Consider the following 21,682-nt stretch of genomic DNA (forward strand, 5'->3'; position numbering starts at 1 on the left):
GAGCCCCCGTCGGGGCTGCGGTACCGGCGTTAAAGCGCAGCTGCTGGTAGAGGCGGCGTCGCCTCAGCGGCCACCCCGGGCGTCTGGAGGGGTAGGGCGGAGGGGGAGGCCGTGGCAGGGGAGGTGGGAGCGGCGGCGGCGGCTGCTGCCCCTTTTCCCTCCCGGCTGCCAAGGAGCTCCGGCGGCTGGGGAGCCGCTTCTGGTGGCGGACCAGGGCCGGCTTCCGGCTGGGCGGCCGGGCGCGGAACAGCGGGGTATGGCGGGGGGGCTGCGGGCCGGGCCGGGCCGGGCCGGACGGGCGGGCGGGCGGGCTTGGCGCCTCCGTTCGGAGCCGCGGGCCGGGCGGAGGGGCCGGCGGGGAGCGTGGCCGCAGGCCCGGAGCTGGGGCCGGGCAGAGCGGGCGGGCGGGTGGGCAGGGCCGTGCGGGGCGGCGGGCCGGGGTGCGGCTGCTGCCCGCAGTTCCTCCGCGCAAGTCGGGGCAGCCGCGGGGTCCCGCAGCCCCTGTGACACACAGAAATAGCTGCCGCCTCACCCCGGCGTCACTGTTGTTTTCCCCTCCCCGCCCTAGGAGAGGCAGCGATGTCTGTTCCGCGCCCAAGCTGCCTCCTGGTGCCTGCGTGGGGACGGCGCTGCGCGGGGCCCGAGCGCTCCTGACATCCCCACTCTGCTTGGTGCAGACCCTCGTCCCAGCTCCAGCCTGTGTCGCTACCCAAAGCCTAAGCCCTTTTCCCCGTGACAAGAGTCCTTTGTCCTGCAGCCTTTGGGAGCCTTCTTCTGGGCTCTGAGGCCAAAAGCTGCCCCCTCTGAAAATGCTGCGTTATTGGGGTGAGATTCCAGTCTCCTCCAGCCAGGCCAACCGCAGCTCCTTCGACCTGCTGCAGCGTGAGTTTCGCACCGTGGAAGTCCAAGATCCTCCCTTGCACCAGCCGTCCGCCAACAAGCCCCGGCCCACCACCATGCTGGACATCCCCTCGGAGCCCTGCAGCCTCACCATCCACACCATCCAGCTCATCCAGCACAACCGGCGGCTGCGCAGCCTGATCGCCGCGGCCCAGGCTCAGAACCAGCAGCAAGCAGAGGGCATTAAAACTGAAGACAACGAACCTCTGCCAGCTTGTCCGGCCTCTCCGCCTCTCCCTGATGACCTGCTTCCTCTGGATAGCAAAACCCCCAAAATGCCATTTCAGCTGAGGCACAGTGACCCAGAGAGTGATTTCTACAGGTGTGTTGGCATTTCTTTGGGTTAGTTCTTGGCTGAAGGAAAGCTGAAGGAAGTACATACCTATATACATAAATATATATGTAGTTGTGTCAGTTCCCCTGGGCTGAAGGTTTAACTGGTGGTATACACATTACAAAACAGGCTTCAAAAAGGAAAGATCTGGATTTCTCCCACGTGGGGGACATGCAGGTTGTTTAAAATAAATGTGCTTTTGTTTCCTGTCTGTAAAACGTGGATGTGTAGTGCTGGTTTCTGACTTGCTAGTGCTGCGCTAAATGTCTGTGCATGGTTTCTCTATCCTCAGTGGTATTTTGAAAAGTTTTTCTAGAACGTGAAGTCTCTTCTGTTTATGTCACTTAGAACTAAACTTGCCTTAGTGTAACTGAAAGTCTGGGAGACATATGATTATGTTTTGAATGCCTAGTTGTAGGTTCTGAAAAGATAATTTAACAATATATTTGAAAGATTTCAGTGGCCAAGGACCTGTGATGTAGTAACTATCACATTTCACGCTGTTGGTGTTAACATGGTCAGAGGTGGTGAGGAGTATGGGTGAAGGGAATTATTTTCTCCTATACTGGTTCCACCAGCCAAGGACTGGGGAAAATGTAAAGGAAGGTTGCATTGCTTCTACCTCTGCAGTCAATCTTTCGTTAAGAAGTATTGCCACAGCCTCCTTTTACAGACTCTGGCAAGCACTACATTCAGGAGATGTTGCATTTCTTGCAGGATCTCATGATACTTTGTAGCTTATGTGCATTTAAGTTCAGGGATAAATCCTCACTAGTGTGTAACTTTCTGTTCTTAGATTAAAGACTGTGCACCGATGAACTTGATGTGGGAGAGAATATTATATTTTCGTTTTTAAAACGGGGAAAATGTGCACTGATAAAATGTAATGTAGCGGGTAAATGCCACTGAGATCTTTAACGGCCTGAGGTTTTATAAAATTCATTTTATTGAAAGATGTTGCATTTGGTAGCGTAGTCTCTCTAAGCAGTAGAGTGATTCTTTAGCGCTGTTTGTGGAGGAACACCAGCATCCTTCTTGGAATAAAGTAATTAGGCTGGAGGGGTGAAGGGAAGTCCAATCCTTAAGGACAAAGTCTGAGCCATCCGACTCCTGCTCTTTCTGCCCTGGGGGCTTGTAGAACTGAGCAGTGTTCTGCTATGTCCTTCCCGGTGGCTTCAGCTTTCAGTTCAGTTTTCTGTGGCTCTGTCCATGTTTTGGGGGTTGCTTGGTAATTTTGTTGTCCCTTGAGAGTTTCGGGCGTCCGACTAAAGAAATGTTATTTAGCAATCGACCACATGGGGGAGTTTAAGGACTAGATTGTAGAAACTGGATAGACAATTTCGAAATTAAATGTTTTTTGTTTGATAGAAGAGTGAAATTATAATAAGCTGCAGTGTAGACTTGAAGTTAATTGTGTGCTTGCTAAACTAAGCACATTTATGCTTTTCCAGGAGGAAAGCTTTGAGTTTGTTGTTGCATGTTTATCCTTAAATGTTTTAAGGCACTTACATGAAATAAGAATAGCAGCTGCTGTTATAGTAGTAATGTTATGTGATTTGTCGATGATTGTTCCTAGTGTGTAAAAACAATTTAAGGAAGATCATCTTCCCTATGATAAAACATGGTAGTGTTTAATGTTATGCTGCCTTCTGAAATGCCAGTGTCAGAGTTGCAGTATTCAACTAAATCCGTATTTTAATTCCATTTTCTTTGGCAGTAACCTGGGTCTGAGAAGCAGTGTATAGGGACATTTAGACATAGGAGGAAAGGGGGAGAAGAGTGGTCAGCCTGAATCAGACCATAAGTTTAATTATTATACTCATGTCATCTTCTGTTTCCTTGTTATTAATTTTCATCCTATGACCCCACACCCTTGTCTTGTCTTGTATTACTCCCTGGATTAATTTTGGTTTTCCTCCCCTCTGTCCCACCCCCTATCTCATTAACCTCTACCTCCTCATCCCTTATGAGTCAAGAAAGAGGCAGAACCTAATTTACTGCTATTTTTCAGTTGTTTTGATCTTTTCAACCCCCCACAATCTGTACCACCAACAGTTTTAATCATGACACTATTCCTCTCCTCCATTTTCCCAGACTTTTGTAAATATGTTGAAACAAACCTTGATTCTGGCACAGATCCTCGAGGCACAGTCTTACATGTAATATGTATGTCTTACATACTTGATTGTTAACGGGTTTAGAGTGCTCTAGTAGGTTTGTGAAGCAGCTCTTCCATTTACAGAAGCTGTCTGGACTCTTTCTGAGTGTATTGTATTTACCTATGTGTCCTCTAATACTGTTCTTAAAATTTCTTTCAGTTTCCCTGATGCACCAGATTATCAGGCTTTGCAGCCTGTAGTTCTTAACATTTTTTCTAAAGCTATTAGAGTAAAATGTTTTCACTTTTTCTGTATTCGGTCCTCATGGACCAAGTCAGTTTAAAGCAAGAGGTGACTCACTACAGCTATTCAGCTAGTTCATCCTTGAATTCTTTTAGTATTCCTGGATGAATTGCCATCTGGTCCTGGTGATTTGCAACTATTCATGTTACAGCTATTGGGATACACAATAAGGGATTAGCACTTGGTTTTTGTGGGTATAGAGACAGAAGGTAAGCTTAAAGCATAACGGATTAAGAATGAGTAAGGAACTGTAGACTTGAAACTAACATTTAAACAGGAGGCTCTTACCATAGTGCAGCTGCTAGCTTTTCCTTCTCTTTTCAGCTTCCCCCATTTGGCATGGATCTATCTTCAAAAGAAACCTAACCTACTCATTATGTGCTTCTTAAGATGCTTTTTTCTTGCGTGTGCATGGTTGGTTTCTTAACATATCTCTTTGCCATTCTCTCGTTTGTGTTCCTGACCACATGGAATGAGTGTTTTGCATTGAAAGTTAATCTATAAACTGAATTGTGAGTTTGCACTGGGAAGACTGTTCATGGCAGAAGGAATGTAGTTAGGAAATGCCTGTACAGAGGTAGGGAAGCACGTGTTGGTGGGATAGCAGGTATAATGTTGGGAAGGATTTGGACCAGTGGAAATTAGATCAGGCAGAATGTACTTTCCCCTGCTGGATTAAGCACTTCAGTTTAGTCTCTGAACTATCTCGTCTTCTGTTGTGGGTTTTTTTCCAATTTATTTTCCAAATGTTATCTATTACCTCTTGCCATTATCTGTTGAGCAGCTTCTTATTATACTTCTGCAGCCTTCTGTAGACATAGCAGAGCTATTGAAAAATAAGCTTGCTCAGGATGAGGTGGAAAGATACCCTTTTCCAAAAGGAAACAAGTTTCTGTTTTGAGTTAGTGTGTTGTGTTCTTTGATGCACTGGCTAGTATTATCTTGTTTTCCCAATGTCCTCCTTTATTTTACTGTTTTGGGGGAAATGGCTGTGAAGGAACCTTGTGGCACCTCATTTGGTAGAAGTTCAACTCCACAATGTAAAATTTCATAAAATTGATGTGTTCATAGGAAAAACAATCCCTCCCTCCATCTGCTGGTAGTTTATGCTCACCTAAGAGGGAGCAGAGCGCTTCAATCCATTACTACAGTTGAGTGAACCTCGACTGTTGATCTTTGTACTGACTTAGCCCAAACAATTTCCCCTGATTGTAACTGCATGGGAAATGAGCCACAAGATCTCTATCCCTCTAAAAAAAACAGCCTTACAGAGGAATGGATTATTGTGCCTTTGGGGAATGTCTTGTTGAGACAGAAGATGGGCCTCTTGTGAGTTCAGAAACCTTATTACTCCTGAAAATAAGCCTGGTTTGTATAGACAGATACTTGTTTCTGTTTTGAAGTTCTACATGTTGCAGGTTTGCTGGCAACAATGGGAGAAGGCTGGGCTTTTAGACTGATGAATTTGTGGCTTGGCAGGTAGACTTCTGTCTAGAACATAGTCTAGTGTTGGTGACCTGCATATAAAAATATGGATTTTCCTATTTTCCTGTTGGATGACAAGTTGGCCAATATTTGTGGTAAATTTCATACTATATGTTCTGTAGAGATGTTCACCTCCAAGTCACAGGCCTAATTGCCAGTCTTGTTAATCTCTGGTGACAGAATTTTAGGGGTTAAAGCACTGTTGTTTACTTGTAGCTGTATGACCCTGATAATATCTTAAATAGGCTTGGCTCCGGATGGTAGCTGGATGGGGAGCATTTCAGGAAAGCAGTAAGTGCTGCAGAGGGTAGCATTCTGCGTAACAATAGTATCTGGAAGGATGCTTTTGTAGGTGTTAGGTATCTGGATGAGGTGGAAGACCAAGGTTTTTTACCTGTGATCATCAGGGAAAAGAAGTTTGCTGTTCCTTTTTGGGAAGGCTTGACATCATATAGCTACTTTCAACTTAAATGTATCTATATGGCTAGTTTTGTTTATGTGCATTCTTACCAGACAGTATCTGAGGGTTAAAGGACATGAAGAAAAAAAGATATTTTCTCATTTGTTCTTTTCTATTAACATCTGCAGCATTTCAATTTTTGCTGTCTAACCAGGCTTTTAATCATTTTCCTCTATTGTTTATTGTGGGAAACAGGAAAACAAGAGAAGAAAACATAAGAAAAACAAAAGGTGATTGACTGACCTTAGCAAGTACAAGAGGTGGAGATTTGGATTTGAGTACAGTACCTGAAATGTCTTTTCTCTGTGTCTTTAATTGATTAGATTTCAAGTTGATTGTATTCCTTTCAGCATAGTAATCTAGCTGCATTTTTATGCTGGCAATTAGTTTATTTTCCTCTAGGAGTTTAAAAGAGACATATATGTAACATTCTCTGCTGCTGCAGAGCATTGATATGTATTGCTAAATGGTTGTTGTGCTCTACTGTACAGGTGGCTGAGTAACATTCTTGGGCGTGTCAAATTATTTGTCTAGTTTAAGTTTGTTCATAGTGATTTGATTGAATGGCAGAGTGTCAATAATGGTTCTTGGGGTGTCTCAGTATTAATAGTAATCTAATGTTTGGTGGTTTTGGTAGCATAAGATGATCTCAGCTGATGGCTGCTGGACAGCTACATACATCCTTTATATGTGTTAGAAAAGAAGATACTTTTTTTTTTTTTTGATAGGCATAAATATTGCTGGTTGTTTTATGTTTGATGTTGATTTTTTTTTTCAATTGTAACTTCCTGGTCCCAGTGTTACATGAGACATATGTTTGTGAACTTCAGAAATCTCTCACTGGGGAGGTGGAGGGGGGAGTGAGTGGGATGTAAAAGCAGTATGGGTGACACTTGGTTTATAAGGGAACTAATAATCTTACAATTCATCTTGTCAGAACGCCGGCTGTCTTCTTTAAAAAGCAGTTACATAATTGAGTAGGAATTGGGATGGGAGTAATTTTTTCAACAATTAATAACTGGCATGATTCCATGACCTGAGATTCACATGCTGTTCTTAATGTTCACTTAGAAATATCATAATCTGCAGCTCTTAATACAGTGGGATCCCCCCCTTCATTTGAATTATCAACAAGTGCTGAGCTGGTGTTCTTGAAAATGACTTATTTTGGTCTCAAGAGCTGCATTTAACCTTCCATTTTCAGTTCCCTGAAATGTTACCTTTTTTTACTGCTGTGTTTCAGTGGTTTTCTATGGGTCAGTCCTGAGGATCAGGGGAACTGAAGCTCTGTGGCCAAACTTCTCAGTGAGACTGAAGGATACCTAATGCACTCGTTGGAGAAACAGGAGTAGTGAGGATTTTATCATGGCATCAATGCTGTTTGTGTGCTGTTTAATCAGATCTTGTTGCTGGAAAGAGCGTGTGGCGATGCACTAGTAATGTGGGGTGAGAGCGAGGCGAATCTCAGGGTGGGCTGCGGAAGCTGTTGGGAGAAATTGATCAGAAACAAATGAAGGGTGAAATTGGTAGCTTAATTCTACCATTGGTGCTGAATGAAAGAGAATAGCAGAAAGGAAATTAGATTTTTTTACATCAGCATTTGAAGACCCCGTTACTGATTCGGGCAAATACATCACATGCATTTATTTGTGAGTTGAGCTACCTGGTAGAAATATGTTTTCCTTTCAGAGGCCTTGCCTTCTCTCATCTTCTCTTTTTCCTATGTGGAATTTCTATTTGTTAACTTATCTTGATGAAAAATGAAATTTCCTGACTGTAAATGAATTATGTTTTAAACATTGTTCTCCATCTTCTTCAACCTGTGTGGTCACTCCTCCCCTTGTAGCCATACCAAGACAAAGGTCTCAAAGCCATGGTTTGGGAATGCTGCTGTATGGCAGAACCTCTCTATACTTGGTGTTCACTTCTTGGGTGCCATATGGAGATACTTATTTCAGTGTGGTGCTTAGTGACTACTGGAAATGAGGGCAGGGAAGTAGTCCTTTTGGCTACAGTGTACCTTTCTGAAATGTACATGTATCCCATTTCTTGCTTGGATGTGTGCCTCTTGCATTATATTTTCATTATAATTATTATAAATTCAGATCTTGTCTATCCCAGAAGCCTTTGTGTCCACCTATTAGGCCTGTGACATCAGAGATAGTAAGGAAGAGAAATGTAATTAACTGAGCGGGGAAATTATTTGCATTAATGCTATTTCAAATGCCTTTTTTGTTTGTGTCAAGGACCCATTTAATTCACATCTCCAGGAGAAAAGATCTTGAGTGGGAAGGGCGTTGCTTAAGGGTTCAGAAGATTTGCATCCCATATTCATGCATCACTCAAGGAGTCTTCCAGCATTAGAAAGGAAAATGAGAATTGGCAGTGCTGGTTGGGAGGAGGGGAAACAAGGGAAAGCAGATAAACCCATATTAGATAGCGTTCATATGCAATGGAGAAGCTGTGGAGAGCCCGAGTCAATCTGCTTTCCCTCTGTACATTACCTTATTGTTGACAGTATCTCTTCAACTGATACATTCCTTTCAGTTTTTGAAGGTGCAATTTTTTTGTCTTTTCTGGTTTTTAGAGGAAAAGGGGAGCCAGTGACTGAACTGAGTTGGTCCTCCTGCCGGCAGCTTCTCTACCAGTCAATGGCCACCATCCTGGCACACACAGGCTTCGAGTGTGCCAATGAAAGTGTCCTGGAGACCCTGACAGACATTGCCCACGAGTACTGCTTGAAGTTCACCAAACTGCTGCGCTTTGCTGTGGATCGAGAAGCTCGACTTGGGCACACCCCTTTCCCTGATGTCATGGAGCAGGTCTTCCATGAAGTGGGCATTGGCAGCGTGCTCTCGCTGCAGAAGTTCTGGCAACACCGCATTAAGGATTATCACAGCTACATGCTTCAGGTGAGAAGAGCAGTAGGGACCTGATGGCACCAATAATGTACCTTCAGTACAGTTGCTGATTCCTATAGCAAGTCCTGTGTCTTACTGAAGTAAAATCCAATTATAAAGCCTCTTGGATCTGGAGGGGAGTCATCAAGGAAAAGAGAAACAGGATTTTTTGACTGGAAGACAGAGTGCCTCATTTGTGTCCCTGCTGAGGATAAGAATGTGCTGCTGAAGGTTTGTCTGGGTTTAAGAGGAGGCCTGTACCTCTTGAATGGCCTAGACAAAAATGTCAGTACTGACTAATGGAATTTTCTGCTTTAATGAGATATATTTAGCAGCTTGTCATTCCAGAAAGCAAGCAAGCAGGTGAACAAAAGTTACTTGGCTGTACAGTGGCTTGTGTTTGCTTAAGCAAGGGGTGACTTGCTTAAGCTTTAAGAGTATAGGGTAGTATTGTGCTGATCTGAGTTGTCAACACAGGTGCTACCTTCTACTGTAGAGGGGACTGTGCTTCTGTGGAGGAAGAAGAGGAATTGTTAAATTCCGTGGATAAGAGGTGTCATATCAACCTAGGTTGTAAGAATAAGGGTATGATTTCTCTTGATCTAGATATTCTGTGAAATTAAACATACGCATTTTATTTGAGTTATTTAAGACTGTCTGCCTGTTGTGGACTTACAGAAATGCAAGGAATTGAGGTGGGAATTTGACTCCTTCTCTTCAAAAAACAAGACTTGAAGCAAGTAGGTAGACCAAAGGCAAAACCTGCCATCCCTTCCTCCTTGTTCCATTATCGAAGTGCCAGTTAACTCATCTTGAAGCAGAGGCCTCTCCTCCCAGGTTTGGCACCTCGCGGCTTACATAGCCAGTATAAATCACCTGTAAGTGTATGTGGTATGTAAATTGTGATAGGTTCAGAGGTTTGTACATAAAAATAACATGATCAAGATCTATCTTCATTAAAAACATTTTTGTTAAAAAACCCAAAGCCAGCAGTTCATTTTTGTTCCAATGTTTTTGTTCAGATGTCTCCTTTTAGAATTTGGGTTTTCTGCATCATTCTCATCCTGCAGCTGGTCATTATCTTATTTGTACTGTTCTTCATGCAGGGCTGAGGTCCACAGTACCCTCTGTATTTGGAAGTATAGAAGGAGGAAACAGGCTTTGCTGTTCTTTCTCCTTCTTGCTTCTGCTGTTAAAAAGCCTTGGACTTTTCCTGAGCACAGTTCACTGACTGTTGGGATTCAGTGATATAAACAAGCATTTGTTAGAAGCAGATTAAATCTGAAATTGTTAATTTAATTGCTTACTGTTTTTATGTTTCTAGAAGTGCAGGGTAGTTCTAGATCTCATTCCTGTGTTTATTTCACTTCTCTGACTGGAGAAAACTTAGGTGTTTTTTGTGATAATACTCACAGAAGGTATCCAAGCTTTACCCAGTGGTGATTACTGAGCTGCTGAGTATCTGATCTGCTTGGTTTTTAATGCTGGAGTGAATTTGTTACTGGCAGATGTGGGGTAGTCTCACAGGTAAAACCAAAAAGTAGGATGGATACACTTTGCTTTTGTTTCATGCTCTGTTTAAATTTCTGAGCCTCATAATCATTGTCTGTGAAATAAAGGTGCTCATATTTATCAAGCAGATGTTCTAATGGATTAAACCTCTTATTAAAATCCCTTGTTAGAAGACAGAAGATGTTCTTAAAGGGGAAAAAACCTTTCCTGTGTAGCTGATAATTTGTTTACTTTTTCACTCAGGTCAGATGTTAATAATATTCTGGAAACAGGGTGCACTGCAATGTAATTGCTGCCAGTGTCTCTGAAGTCACTGTGACCTTTCTTGCCTCTTTTTCACCTCTACTGATCTTTGACAGGTTAGCAAGCAGCTTTCTGAAGAGTATGAGAAGATTGTCAACCCTGAAAAGGCAGCAGAGGACACAAAGCCTGTGAAGATTAAGGAGGAACCTGTTAGTGATATTACTTTCCCAATCAGTGAGGAACTGGAAGGAGATCTGGCTTCTGGTGACCAGTCTTTGCCTGTTGGAGTCCTTGGAGCTCAAAGCGAGCGCTTTTCTGCCAACTTGGAAGTAGAAGCTTCCCCACAGACTTCAGGTAGGGGTTTCTTGCTGCTCCTGGAAACAGTCTATCAGCTGTTCTTGTTTCTATTTTTAATAGCTGATCCCAAAGTGAGGAAGGAGAAGGAGAAAAAATGTTTAGGTTTTAATAAAAATATTTGGATGTGAGAGAAACCCTGGCTTGCTTTCTAAATACAGAACTGAAGAATCAAAAAGTATCAATTATGAGGGTTTGTTTAATATTTATGCTATTTGTGAACCCTGTAGAACACAAAATGCTGTATATGGTGTTTATTTTTAGGGTATTGTTTCAGTTCTTGGCTTTGTTATTGGTGTGAGGTAGATTGTTTTTCTAGACTGGTGACCCAAGGGCTTAATTGTTGTTTTATGAACTAGGGTATTTCCTGCAGATGTGAGTACTGTTAGGTTTTTTTTCCAGAGTGATGTAGCAAAGACAAAAATAACCTTTGAGGTTTTATATATGTGTATATTTTGGTTCAAAAGATACAAGAGTTTTATCCTTATTTCTAGAAAGGAGATGTGCTGGTTTGGTTCTGGCATGGTTTCGGTAGCAGGGGAGGAGCCCCAGAGGTGTCTTCTGTAAGAAGCTACTAAAAGCACCCGCAGCTCAGGTGGACAAGACCGGACCATTAGAAAGACAATAGATGTGCCTCTGCAATTAACATAAGAAAAAACTTATATAAGACCTGAAAGCAGAGACAGGAGAGGAAGAGCTGAACTGGAGGGGTGAGAGCAGTGCTGGAGTGGAGATCCTGAGGTTGGTGAGGAAGAAGGGGAAGGAAGTGCCCAAGCAGAAGTTCCCCTGTAGCCCATGGTAAGATGACAGGCTGCCCCCTGCACTTATGGAGGAGCATGGTGGAGCATCCCCTGAAGGCCCCTGGAGGGGTGAATGTGGACCTGCAGTCCATGGACTTGGAGCTGCAGCCATGGAGGACCCCATACCTGGGGAGGTGGCTGTTCCCAAAGCAGCCTGACTCTGGGCAGCCCACGCTGGAGCAACTTGCTCGTGGGAAGGACTCATGGAGGAGAGGACCATGAAGGACTCTCCCATGGGAGGGACCTTATGGGGAAACTGGGGAGGATTGTGAGGAATCCTACTCTCTGAGGAGGAAGGAGCAGCAGGAACCACCAGACTGTGAACTGACTCTAAACCCACTCCCCTGCCCCCCTGTGCCGCTGGGGGGAAGGAGGGAGAGAAATAAGGAACAAAGTAATTTGGGCCCGGGAAGAAGGGAGGGGTGGGGTAACATATGTAAGCCCTGCTCTGTGTGTTGTCTGTATCCTGTGTGCATTTGATTAGTGGTAAATTAAATTATTATTTTGTTCTGTGTTGGTTTTGTTTGTGGGGTTTTTTAGTCTGAGTTTTAAAAAAGCACAAATCCATCTGATGCTTTTCTGGAAGCCCATGCTGTTTTTTGTATTTCCTCTGAAATGTGAAGTGCTCACATTTTTTGTGCGAGAGGGAACAGCAGACTCTTCTAGCCCATGTGGGGTTACAAGTGATTCATCTGGAAAGCTTTGTATTAGCCTCTACCTCTTGAGACCCCGAGGTTAGAATGCTAGCTGTATATTAAATGCCTCTTACCTTTCTGATACCAAATTGATGTTTTATAATTAAGAATACAAGTGCTCTGTTCCTCCCTGAAAATCCCTCTTCACAAGGGCCTTTGGAAATCTCATCACTTTGTGAAGTTCCAGTCTAGAGCTGGGCATGCTGTAAGAAGAGAGAAAAAGCCTCTCCGGTTAGGACACCACCACCTCAGAAATACAAGTGTGAGGCTCACAGAGGGGGCAGAAAGGCTTCAGTGTCTGAGAGCAAAACTCTCCTTAGGGCCTTCTGTCTTCTGCTTACGTTTCTGCTTATGCCTGATGTTGAGTTTGTGGGCCAGCTGCTTAACTTCGTTGCAGCTGGGGAAATGGAGGCAAAATTGGGGGCTTTGTTCCTCCACCCAGCAGGATAACATGAGGATTAGCTCATTTATAGTGTACTTTGAAGTTAAAGTACTTGGAAGATGAGACATCATGTGTTGATTCTTAAGTACTTTTAGTCACTAGTGACACTTTCAATCACAGGTGATAGGGTTGAAAGGAATAAGGCTGAGCAATGAAGAGCAACTGATCAAAGACACAGTAAGTTTAGTGAGAATCTGTGATTATTGTGTAGAATGGAGCTGCAACTCTGTGGAACTGATAGCAATTTACTGATGTGTTCATTGTTGTTGAGAGGAATTCGTTTACTTAAAATTAACATTAAAAGGGCTTTTCATTAAGGCAACTGGACACCAGCAAGCACTTTCATTCTGACTTAAGTGCTGAGCTAATATAGCCCCTAGTTTGGGCTAAACTGCTCTGGATTTCCCAGACTTCTTTCCTCAGTCCTTTTTAAGGGAGAATTCACCATACAAACATGCAGTGAAAGGTTTGTTCTCTGTGTAATTGCTCATAATGATATTAGTAATAGGGAATAGTAGTATGTTTGGCTCAGTACAAGAGGATTGAATGTGCTTTCAAACTGTAGCCAATCTCCTTGAAAAGCAAGATTTGGAAAACCTACTAAAGCTGGTTTCCTAGTTTTTTTTTTTATTTTACATGTACATCCACTCACAAGAGGGACCAGATTTAAAAATTAGAAGATTTCAGGCTTTGTTCATTTCTGGGCTGTTATGCTGATCTCAGCAAGGGGGCCAATTAATGTATTTTTAATAGGATTTTTGTCTCTCTTAAAAGTGTAAATAAGCAGAAATAATGCAATCTATAATAACTGCTCTTGGGGAGAAAAACATTTACTGTTATAAAGAAATGTGGTTTTGTAATCTTGTTCAGAAAATTCTGGGTTTGCTCAGTTTTCACACTAGTCCAAAAGTCTGGGAAAAAAAAGTTAAAAAAAAATAGGAGGGAGGGGCTGTTTCCTAGCAGGGTGGCTGCAAGGTTGAGCCAAGAGATTCTTTCTGTTCTACTGAAGAGTGGGTTGAGGCTCGCAAGCATTTAGTGTAGGGAGGCAGGCAGTTGGGTGTCTGACTGCAGGTCTGATGTCCCTGCATTTCAGTGCTGGAAGTGAGAGCTGGAGTCTGTTCATCTACCTAGTCCTCTGCTCTCTCACTTCTCCTCTCATGCAGAACTACCAGAAGTCCAGTGTATTTGACAGCTAAAAGGAGTTTGTTGATGTTGCAAGGACCTCATTAGCATCAATGACTTCTGGACTGCCATTAAGTCCTTCTTATGCAGGGTCTAGTCCATGTGCTGTGGATGTACTCATTGCTGTGAAGACACTCCTGGAGAGTGATGTGGGCTCTTAAGTTGGTGTTTCTCATGGAGAAAACCGCGTGGAGCGTTGTTGTGAAAGGATAGCATCGTATGTTTTAGAGCTGCAGCTACCGGGCTATTAAATGGTAAAAAAACCGATAGATTTATTTATTTGTTTGTTTCACACTGGTTGGTGTGTTTTGTTTGTTATTTTGGGGTGGGTTTTTTCATGTTTTGGTTTTTGTTTTGTTGTTTTTTGTTTGGGTTGTTGTTTTTTTTTCATTCCAGCCTAGTTCACCTGTGTCTTTGCTTTTACCCCTTCTCTAGCAGTGCTGCTGCCCCTTTGTATCTGCATGCCGTTTGTAATTTGTCTTTTTACTCAGTTACAACTGTGTGCTTTTTCTTTCTCTAGGGGCTGAGGTGAATGCTTCCCCACTCTGGAACTTGGCACAGGTAAAAATGGAGCCACAGGAAAATGAGGAGTCCAATGTACATGGCCATGGGGTCTTGGGCAGCGATGTCTTTGAGGAACCAATGTCAGGCATGAGCGAAGCTGGGATGCCACAGAGCCCCAATGGCTCGGAGAGCAGCTATGGTTCTCATTCTGCTGACAGTCTGATGGGATCCTCTCCTGTCTTCAACCAACGTTGCAAGAAAAAGATGAAGAAGATGTGAAAAGGGACAGTATTTTTATTTAGGCCTGATGGTATATAATACTCTTGAAACAAACTAAGGGTGCACTGTGATGGCTATGATTCCTAAACAAGGCTGGTTCTGCTGTGTGAGGGACCTTGCATACAATTAGTATGAGACATTAGATGTATACTGCACTTCAGCTCCCCTCTTTGCTGTCTTCTGTACTCCATGCTGACTCATGAGATGGAAGATCACCCTATATGTTTGATGGCGTCATGGCTTGCTTGGACAGATTAATGAAGAAGTTACCAGTGGAAAGGAGTTGTGGGGTGATTTGCTAAGTCATAGAATCATTGAGTAATTTGAGTTGAAGGGATGTCTTGAGGTTTCTAGTCTCTAGTCCACCAACCTGCTTGAAACGCAGCCAATTAGACCCAGTTGCTTAAGGCCTTGTCCAGTTGAGTTTTGAATATCTCCAAGGATGGTGATGCCAGACCTCTTTGGGTATATTCTCATATTTGACTACCCTCATAGTAAGAACAAATATATTCTTGCATCCTGTTGGAATTTCCCATGTTCCAACTTGTGTTTATTGCCTCTGTTCTGTCATTGTTCATCTCCAAGAAGAGTCTGACTGTCTTCTCTACTCCTCCCATGATGTGGTTTTATACAATGAGATCTCTCTTTAGCTTCTTAAGTCTGAAGAAACCAAGCTCCCTGAGCCTCTCTCCTTGTACGTGCTGTGCTCTGTCCCCCTCATCAGCTTTGTGGCCTTCCACTGAAATTGCCGTAGTGCCTTTCTTGTAAGGGGGGGAGCACAAAAGTGGATGCAATCCTTGAGGTATGGTTTTGCAAGCACTGAATACAGAGAAATAACAGTTTTCCTCAAGGAACTGACTACATTTTTGCTAACTGTTGCAGGCAACAAGACAGGTCTTAAGTCAGATTATTTCACTAGTCCTGGTTTGGGCGCTCAAACCAGGACATCAGTGGTTGGTAGTGGTTGCTGCTACTGCAGCTGACCTCCCAAAGATGCTGTAGAGTGGCCTCACAGTTCCCTCAGCCAGCTCCTTCAGTGCCTTCAGATGCATCCTGTCTGGTTCTATGGTCTTAGATATGTGCAGTTGACTTAAGTTCTTGCTAACTCTTCCTCTGCTGTAGATTCTGTTAGTAGACCCTGGGACATAGCAGGCCTGAAGGCAGACCTTATCAGTGAAAAAACACACAAAAAAAGATATATACTACATCAGCCTCAAAGTACAAAGTGCATCCTTTGTCACCAGGTTGCCTTCATTGTTGAACAGTAAACTCATGTTCTCCTAATTCTTTTTCTGTCGCTTCTAGTGTGCTTAAAAAAGCCCTTCACATTTCTTACCAGTTTCAGCTCCAGCTGAGCTTTGTCCTTCCTAACTGTCCCTGCATGCTTGGGCTGTGTTTCTAGATCCCTGCTGGCCAGCCCGTCCTCACTTCCACCTCTGTGTACTTTTTACTGTTGTGTTTGAGCTCAGTCAGGAGTTCCGTGGTCATCTGTGCTGGCCTTCTGTCATGCTTGCTTTACTTTCTGCTCATCAGAAAGGACTTTTTCTGCTTTGAGAAAGCTGGCTTTGAAGGTAGGGCAGCATTCTTGGGCCCCTTTGGGAGATCCTGCCAAGGCATTCCTCAAATAAACAAAAAATGTTGTTCTTAAGGTCCAGGACTCTGTCTTGTACTTATTTCTCAGGATTTTAAAAGCTACAATTCCATGTCAGCTGCAGCCAAGGCCTTCACATTCTCCAACAATTTTTCCTTTTTAGTAACAAGTTCAGCAGAGCTTCTTCTTTAGTTGATTTCTTAATCATCTGGTCAGGGAAGCTGATGTCGTTTTCAGGAGAAAAGGAAGCAGCTTCTACTGATGGTGTGAGCCAGTACTGGCAATGCAAACTTTTCCTTTGCTCTCATTGGATTGAGTGCAGAAACTTCAGGCCAGCAGAGGTTTTATTCAAAGTTGTTATCTTGACAACTTAGTCTGAAACAGAATCTATTTTGCTGGTTGCTTTTATGGCTTAACTTGACTGATGGCCTTTTTTTTTGTTCTGCACAATCTTCAGTTGATCAGCTCAGTCTTAAACTTGATTCAGTGAGTATCTCTCTCAAAAAAACTAGAATGAACATGAATCAAGAATGAACAGCCACTTAAACTGGCTTTATACCTGTAATCCACTGGGATGTTTGAGGGAGATTTACCAAACTTCCCATTTGTCCTTAAAATTGCAAGTTTATCTTTTGAAAGAATGAGCTCCAGGCATAGTATTTTTGTTTCTGTATAACATGCCTAGCCTTAATTCTTTTTTCTTAACTGTATTTCTTTTCTGCTTTATAGAGGTGGAAGCCAAACATAAAATTCCCCAATGTCTAATAAGAATGTGTGACCACAGGCTTTTATGGACATTAGAGTTAAAATTGTCCACTGCAGTTTTAAAGGTTTATCCCAGGGGGTAAATTCTAGCTATTTGAAGCCTAGTCAGCAGTAGAACAGTGGACCAGTGTATCTGGAAATCTTTATTTTGATTCCCTCTGAGTCACCATTAGGCATGCTGCAATGTCCCTGTTTTCTCAGCTGTAAATAACGAAGCAGTACTATTTGCCTTAGAAATGTTGTTGAGATTTAGTTACTATTCAAAAAAGGCACTGGGATCCTTCAGAGAGTTTTGTGAGAGTTTTGATCTCCTCCCTTTGTGTAGGGCTGCTGCTGGCTGGAGAATACTGAGATGGTCACTGAAATGCTACTGACCTATATGATAAACATTTTGAGCAAAACTGTTTATCATGAAGAAATACATGATAGTTGTGCTGTTCAACTGCCCAGGTATAAGGAAGGCAATTGGGGTAGTATCTTCTCACTCAGCCTTAGATGTCTGCATCTGAATTAGTATAAAGCAGGTTAAATGAATGACGTTTTCAGAAATGTCTATTTTTTCCTTTGTGTCCCCATAAAGTGACTTCAACTTGCCTACCTCAGCTGAAGACATCCACACCATCAGTGTCTGAGTTAAGAGACCTGAATTTAGCTCTTCCTCTCTGGGAATCAGAGGAGACTTACTCCTGCTGGGCTGATGCTTTTTCTCTTTCACACATCTTGTAGAGCTGTTGAAATGGTAGTACAGGGCTAAAAGCAGACTGCCCATCTTGCCTATAACAGCAGGTCTGCTGCTCTCCACAGCACAGAATGTGCTAGGCTGGGGCCTCAAGACTCAGCTTGATTTGGCCCTTGTGTCTTTAATACTATGTGAGAAGACCTGTCATCATGCTTTTCTCCATAGATGCTTTGCCAGACTGTTGTACCAGAGTATTCTTGAAGCTGGAGCACCTAAATAAATTCCTTTGCACTATTTTCAGTGGCTGCTGCCAGCGTTGCTTGCTCATCTGCAAGATTTCAAGTGAGCTGCCGTTCCCTGGGGCTTTGGTTAAACCTTTTAAGCATCAATCTTAAGTGCTTTCTTTATATTGCTCGTGTAGAGGTGTCCTGTCTTGCTTTTAACTGTGTTTTTGTATTTCATATCCTTTTCCCATACCCATTTCACACCGTAACACACACTTTGCAAGAAGTCGAGCATGAATGCTTCAAGTGTATTTAAATACAGTAGAAATTCACCCTCCGTTGACTCAGCTATATTGTTGCAGTGTAAGAAAGAGAGGTTACTGACTCTCTTTAGGATGCACGTTTATGCAGAAATGAGAAATGCATCAATATTACTTGTACATTTCAAAATGATAGTAGAGTAAAATCTGCACCTCCCATTCCCCCCATTATGCTAAGTGTAGCTTCTTGACGTTTGTGTGCTTGATGTTGCCTTTTATGCCTGTGCAAGCTAGACCCTCTGGGTGAGCCCTTCCCCTCTGAATGTTTGCTGTCCTTGGATTTACAGTGGTGGTCATCATGCATGAAATAGTGAAATTTCAGATGTAGCTCACAAAGAGAGATACAGACCTTATGCCTTTTTGATGAATCATGTAAGATTTTGCTAGGTGTTAATGCATCTGTGAGCAACTAGTGAGGAGTTCATTGACCATGTAATCCCCAAAGCCATGGGTAGATGATGCAGTGGGTTGGAATGAAGCTCAGCTCTCACATTTGTCATTTTTTTGCTGCTGGCTGGTGAAAAGCCCTGCAGACCCACCTGCTTCAGTAATCTGCAGTTTTGTTGGTTCTTTCTTCTTTCTCCCTTCTCTTTCCAAAGGTGAGTGGGTGGCAAATTGGAATGTTGAGTATTGAGCACATCCATATCCAGTAGCACTCATGTCTTTAGTGATTTGTTTTGGTATGATTGAAATTGGTGGGACCTTTGATATCAATTTAGAGAGCAAGATCTGTGAATGACTTGGCTTTTGAAGTGTTTTGCATGGGAATCATTACAGGATTGTAGTTAAGAGAGCACTCAGTATCATATTCCTTTTTCCCTCTAGCAAGAAGTTTTTATTCCTTTTGAAGAGTTTTGCCTGGCATCCAACAAAGGTCCCCATATAAATGACAGTGTAACAACTTCAGTGTACAGCTGTGTGTCAGATGATTCTGCTACTTAGTGATTTAATTCCAAGACCATCCATGCTAATATGCATAATGCTGTGCAGAAAGAGAGATGTTCCCTGCATAGAAATTTACAATTTAAAAAGAAAACAGGAAAATAAGATTAGGTAAGGTAGGTGAGGCCAATCTGATTATGTGCTCAATTCTGAGACTAATGCACATGTTATTCTGAAGAATGTTTTACTTAAAATGTTTTTGTACATGCATGTGAGTGGAAATATGTAATTTTGCGTGTGTTTATATGGAACAAAATTGCTTGGAAATATTTCAGAATTGTTGTTTTGTGTTTGGTTCCCCCCATCCCCCCTTGCTCTCCTGGAGAGAGTTTCTTTGTAATTTCTAATACAATAATATGAAATAATTATTCAGAAATAAAAATCCTAAAGATGTTGTGAGGATTTTTTTGTTTGTTTTGAAGAATGGTTCTGTGAACGTGAAGGCTGGTCTTGAGGTTCTTTCTACCCTTATGTGGGATCTGGAGTAGACCTTTCCCAGGCCCAAATAAGGTGCTTAGATTATACCAGTATTTATGTCACGACTAGGGAGACAAGAGGTGTTATTCCAAGATCAGGCCAAAGAAAATGGACGTCTTACCTTCCATGGCTTCCAGTGCTATTCATCTAACATAAGCAAGTTGCTATGTCTGAAGCAACGACTTATATATACTTCTTCTGCTTAAATTACCAGACTACCTAGGAACCCAACTGCAAGCCTCGTGCTTTGCTCTCTTATGTGCTGTTTTGCTTGTTCTGCATGCTGGTTTTTCCTCAGGGACTGCTTTAGACTGCAGTGAATGAAGCACAGTATTATCCCCTTTGCTCTGTCACAGTAGAACTGAGGGAGGATGTTTGATGCTTGAGAGCCCTGGTAAGCAATTGCAAATAGCACATAATGAACAGAGGCCTGTGTTTCTTGCCAGGAGAGAGGGACTCATAATCAGTGCTTTCTACAGCCTCTGTATATGAGAGCAGTCTGTCCTCACAACTGCTGTCCTCTGAAGCCTATACTACTGAATTAATTTACCAGTCTATGGATGAGTCTGGGCTGTGCTTTCCACTTCCATAGCAAGGCCTACAGGAGGAGGACAGCAATCACCAGTTTGGATTGGACCCCACCAGGCACAAGCCCTCTTGTGTTCCAGTTTTACCTCCTCTGCTCCAGCAACCTGAAGTTCTGTCCTGTGGCAGCCTTGACTGCACAGGCTGCTGGGGGTCTTGATCTCTGAGACCATCGCCGTGGGCCACTGCACGTCCCTGTGCTGCCTCCTGGCCTCTCTTCTGCCTGAGACTCTTCCCCCTGCCCTGCTGCAGATGAGCCTGGGGCTGGTCCATGGGGTGGGGGGCAACTGGAGCTATGTGATGTCTTGAGGTGTCTTGGTTTGGGTGTCTTGAGGGGTCTTCTTTGCTTCTGGTCTCTGTCAGGGCTCTGGCTTCCACTCCGTGCTTTTTTCTCAAATCCCAGCTGTTGCCTCTGGACCCAATGTGAGCCCATGTAGCTTTGCCTTGCTCTGAGTTTCATGCTCCATCCAAGTGTCCTGCTGCTCCGCTCACCTGGTGCCACCCCTGGCTCTTCGCCTTACGTTTGCCTCCACCCCTCCCCGCTCATTGTCCTCCTCCTGGCATTTCCATGCCCCACTACCCAGTTTATTTAGACACAATGTTTGCTTGTCTTGAATTACAAAGCAGACTTTGGAAACACTTTTTTCTGCAAAAAAAAAAAAAAAAAAAAATCTAATATGATTATTTATCTTAGTTTTAGCTAAAGGGGTTCTTTCTTGTTTGGGGTTTGGGTTTTTTTTGGTGGAGGAAAGGAAGCTGGAACGTGGCTATGCTTTGAAGGAAGGATGATCTCTAAAAAGGCCAAATTTGGTTGTGATGGGACTTCAGGGAGGTGACCATCTATCCTCTTGTTCTTGTTCTTATACAGTCCCCCAAACTAATCTATGGAGTCCACCTGCCTGAGAGACAAGGAAGAGGTTGGATATTGGACTGTAGGGAAACTACGGATTTTCAGATCATGTGCTGAGATAATCTGGGCTGTTATTAATATAGAGTGAGTGCTAATGACTTTAATGTTCCTCTGAGAAGTTGTGGAGGTTAGTGAGAAATGAACCTTTTGTCTCTGATGTGACTGATGAGGGCTCTTCTCAGCTGCTCCATCTTGTTGCTGCTGGAGAAACTGGTGGCCCAGCATGGAAGGAGTGCTGAATGCCAGCTGTAGCATAAAGCTCCTCCAACCCTGATGCCTCTGGACTGAAGGAAGGGGAGAGGCAGGCCTTGGTGATTAGGTTTGGGGGGGGTCACTGGCAGCTTGGGCTGGGCATAGAGCATGCTCTGAAGTCTGTGTTACCCTGCTTTGCCAGAACTGGCATTTGTTGTGAATTACAGAATCTCGCCCTTTCTGGGTATCAATTTCAGAGTATTTTGAGAAAGTCTGTAAAAATTAGAGTTTTTGCCAATATTAACACAAACAAACAAGAAAAGCAGAATTTTTATTTATTATATTTTTCTTTTAATTACATTTTCCAAGCATGGAGCAGCCACAATGTTAGTTTTGGTGTTCTTGATCTTGCTGGGGGGAATTTAATGTGCTTGGTAAATGTGATGTGGTTGCTGCTGCTGCAGCTCCTTTGAAGACAGCAGTGCTGAACGTTTAGCAGAAACAC

The 21,682-nt window shown here is 43.1% G+C and overlaps 1 protein-coding gene across 2 annotated transcripts; it reads left to right on the forward strand.

Moving 5' to 3' along the window:
• Positions 1 to 225: 225 nt before the first annotated feature.
• On the forward strand, positions 226 to 19,415 carry SUPT7L (SPT7 like, STAGA complex subunit gamma). Of its 2 annotated transcripts, XM_051614074.1 has the most exons (5): positions 226 to 254; positions 569 to 1,222; positions 8,169 to 8,493; positions 10,353 to 10,590; positions 14,230 to 19,415. In XM_051614074.1, the coding sequence occupies exons 2-5, from the start codon at positions 810 to 812 to the stop codon at positions 14,490 to 14,492; spliced, it is 1,239 nt and encodes a 412-aa protein (XP_051470034.1). In that variant the 5' UTR covers positions 226 to 254; positions 569 to 809; the 3' UTR covers positions 14,493 to 19,415. The 2 variants fall into 2 exon arrangements, with proteins under 2 accessions (XP_051470034.1, XP_051470033.1); XM_051614073.1 differs by lacking the exon at positions 226 to 254 and having other exon boundaries at positions 460 to 1,222.
• Positions 19,416 to 21,682: the final 2,267 nt, after the last annotated feature.

The sequence above is a fragment of the Apus apus genome, chromosome 3 (assembly GCF_020740795.1).
Source record: "Apus apus isolate bApuApu2 chromosome 3, bApuApu2.pri.cur, whole genome shotgun sequence".
Classification (NCBI taxonomy): Eukaryota; Metazoa; Chordata; class Aves; order Apodiformes; family Apodidae; genus Apus; species Apus apus.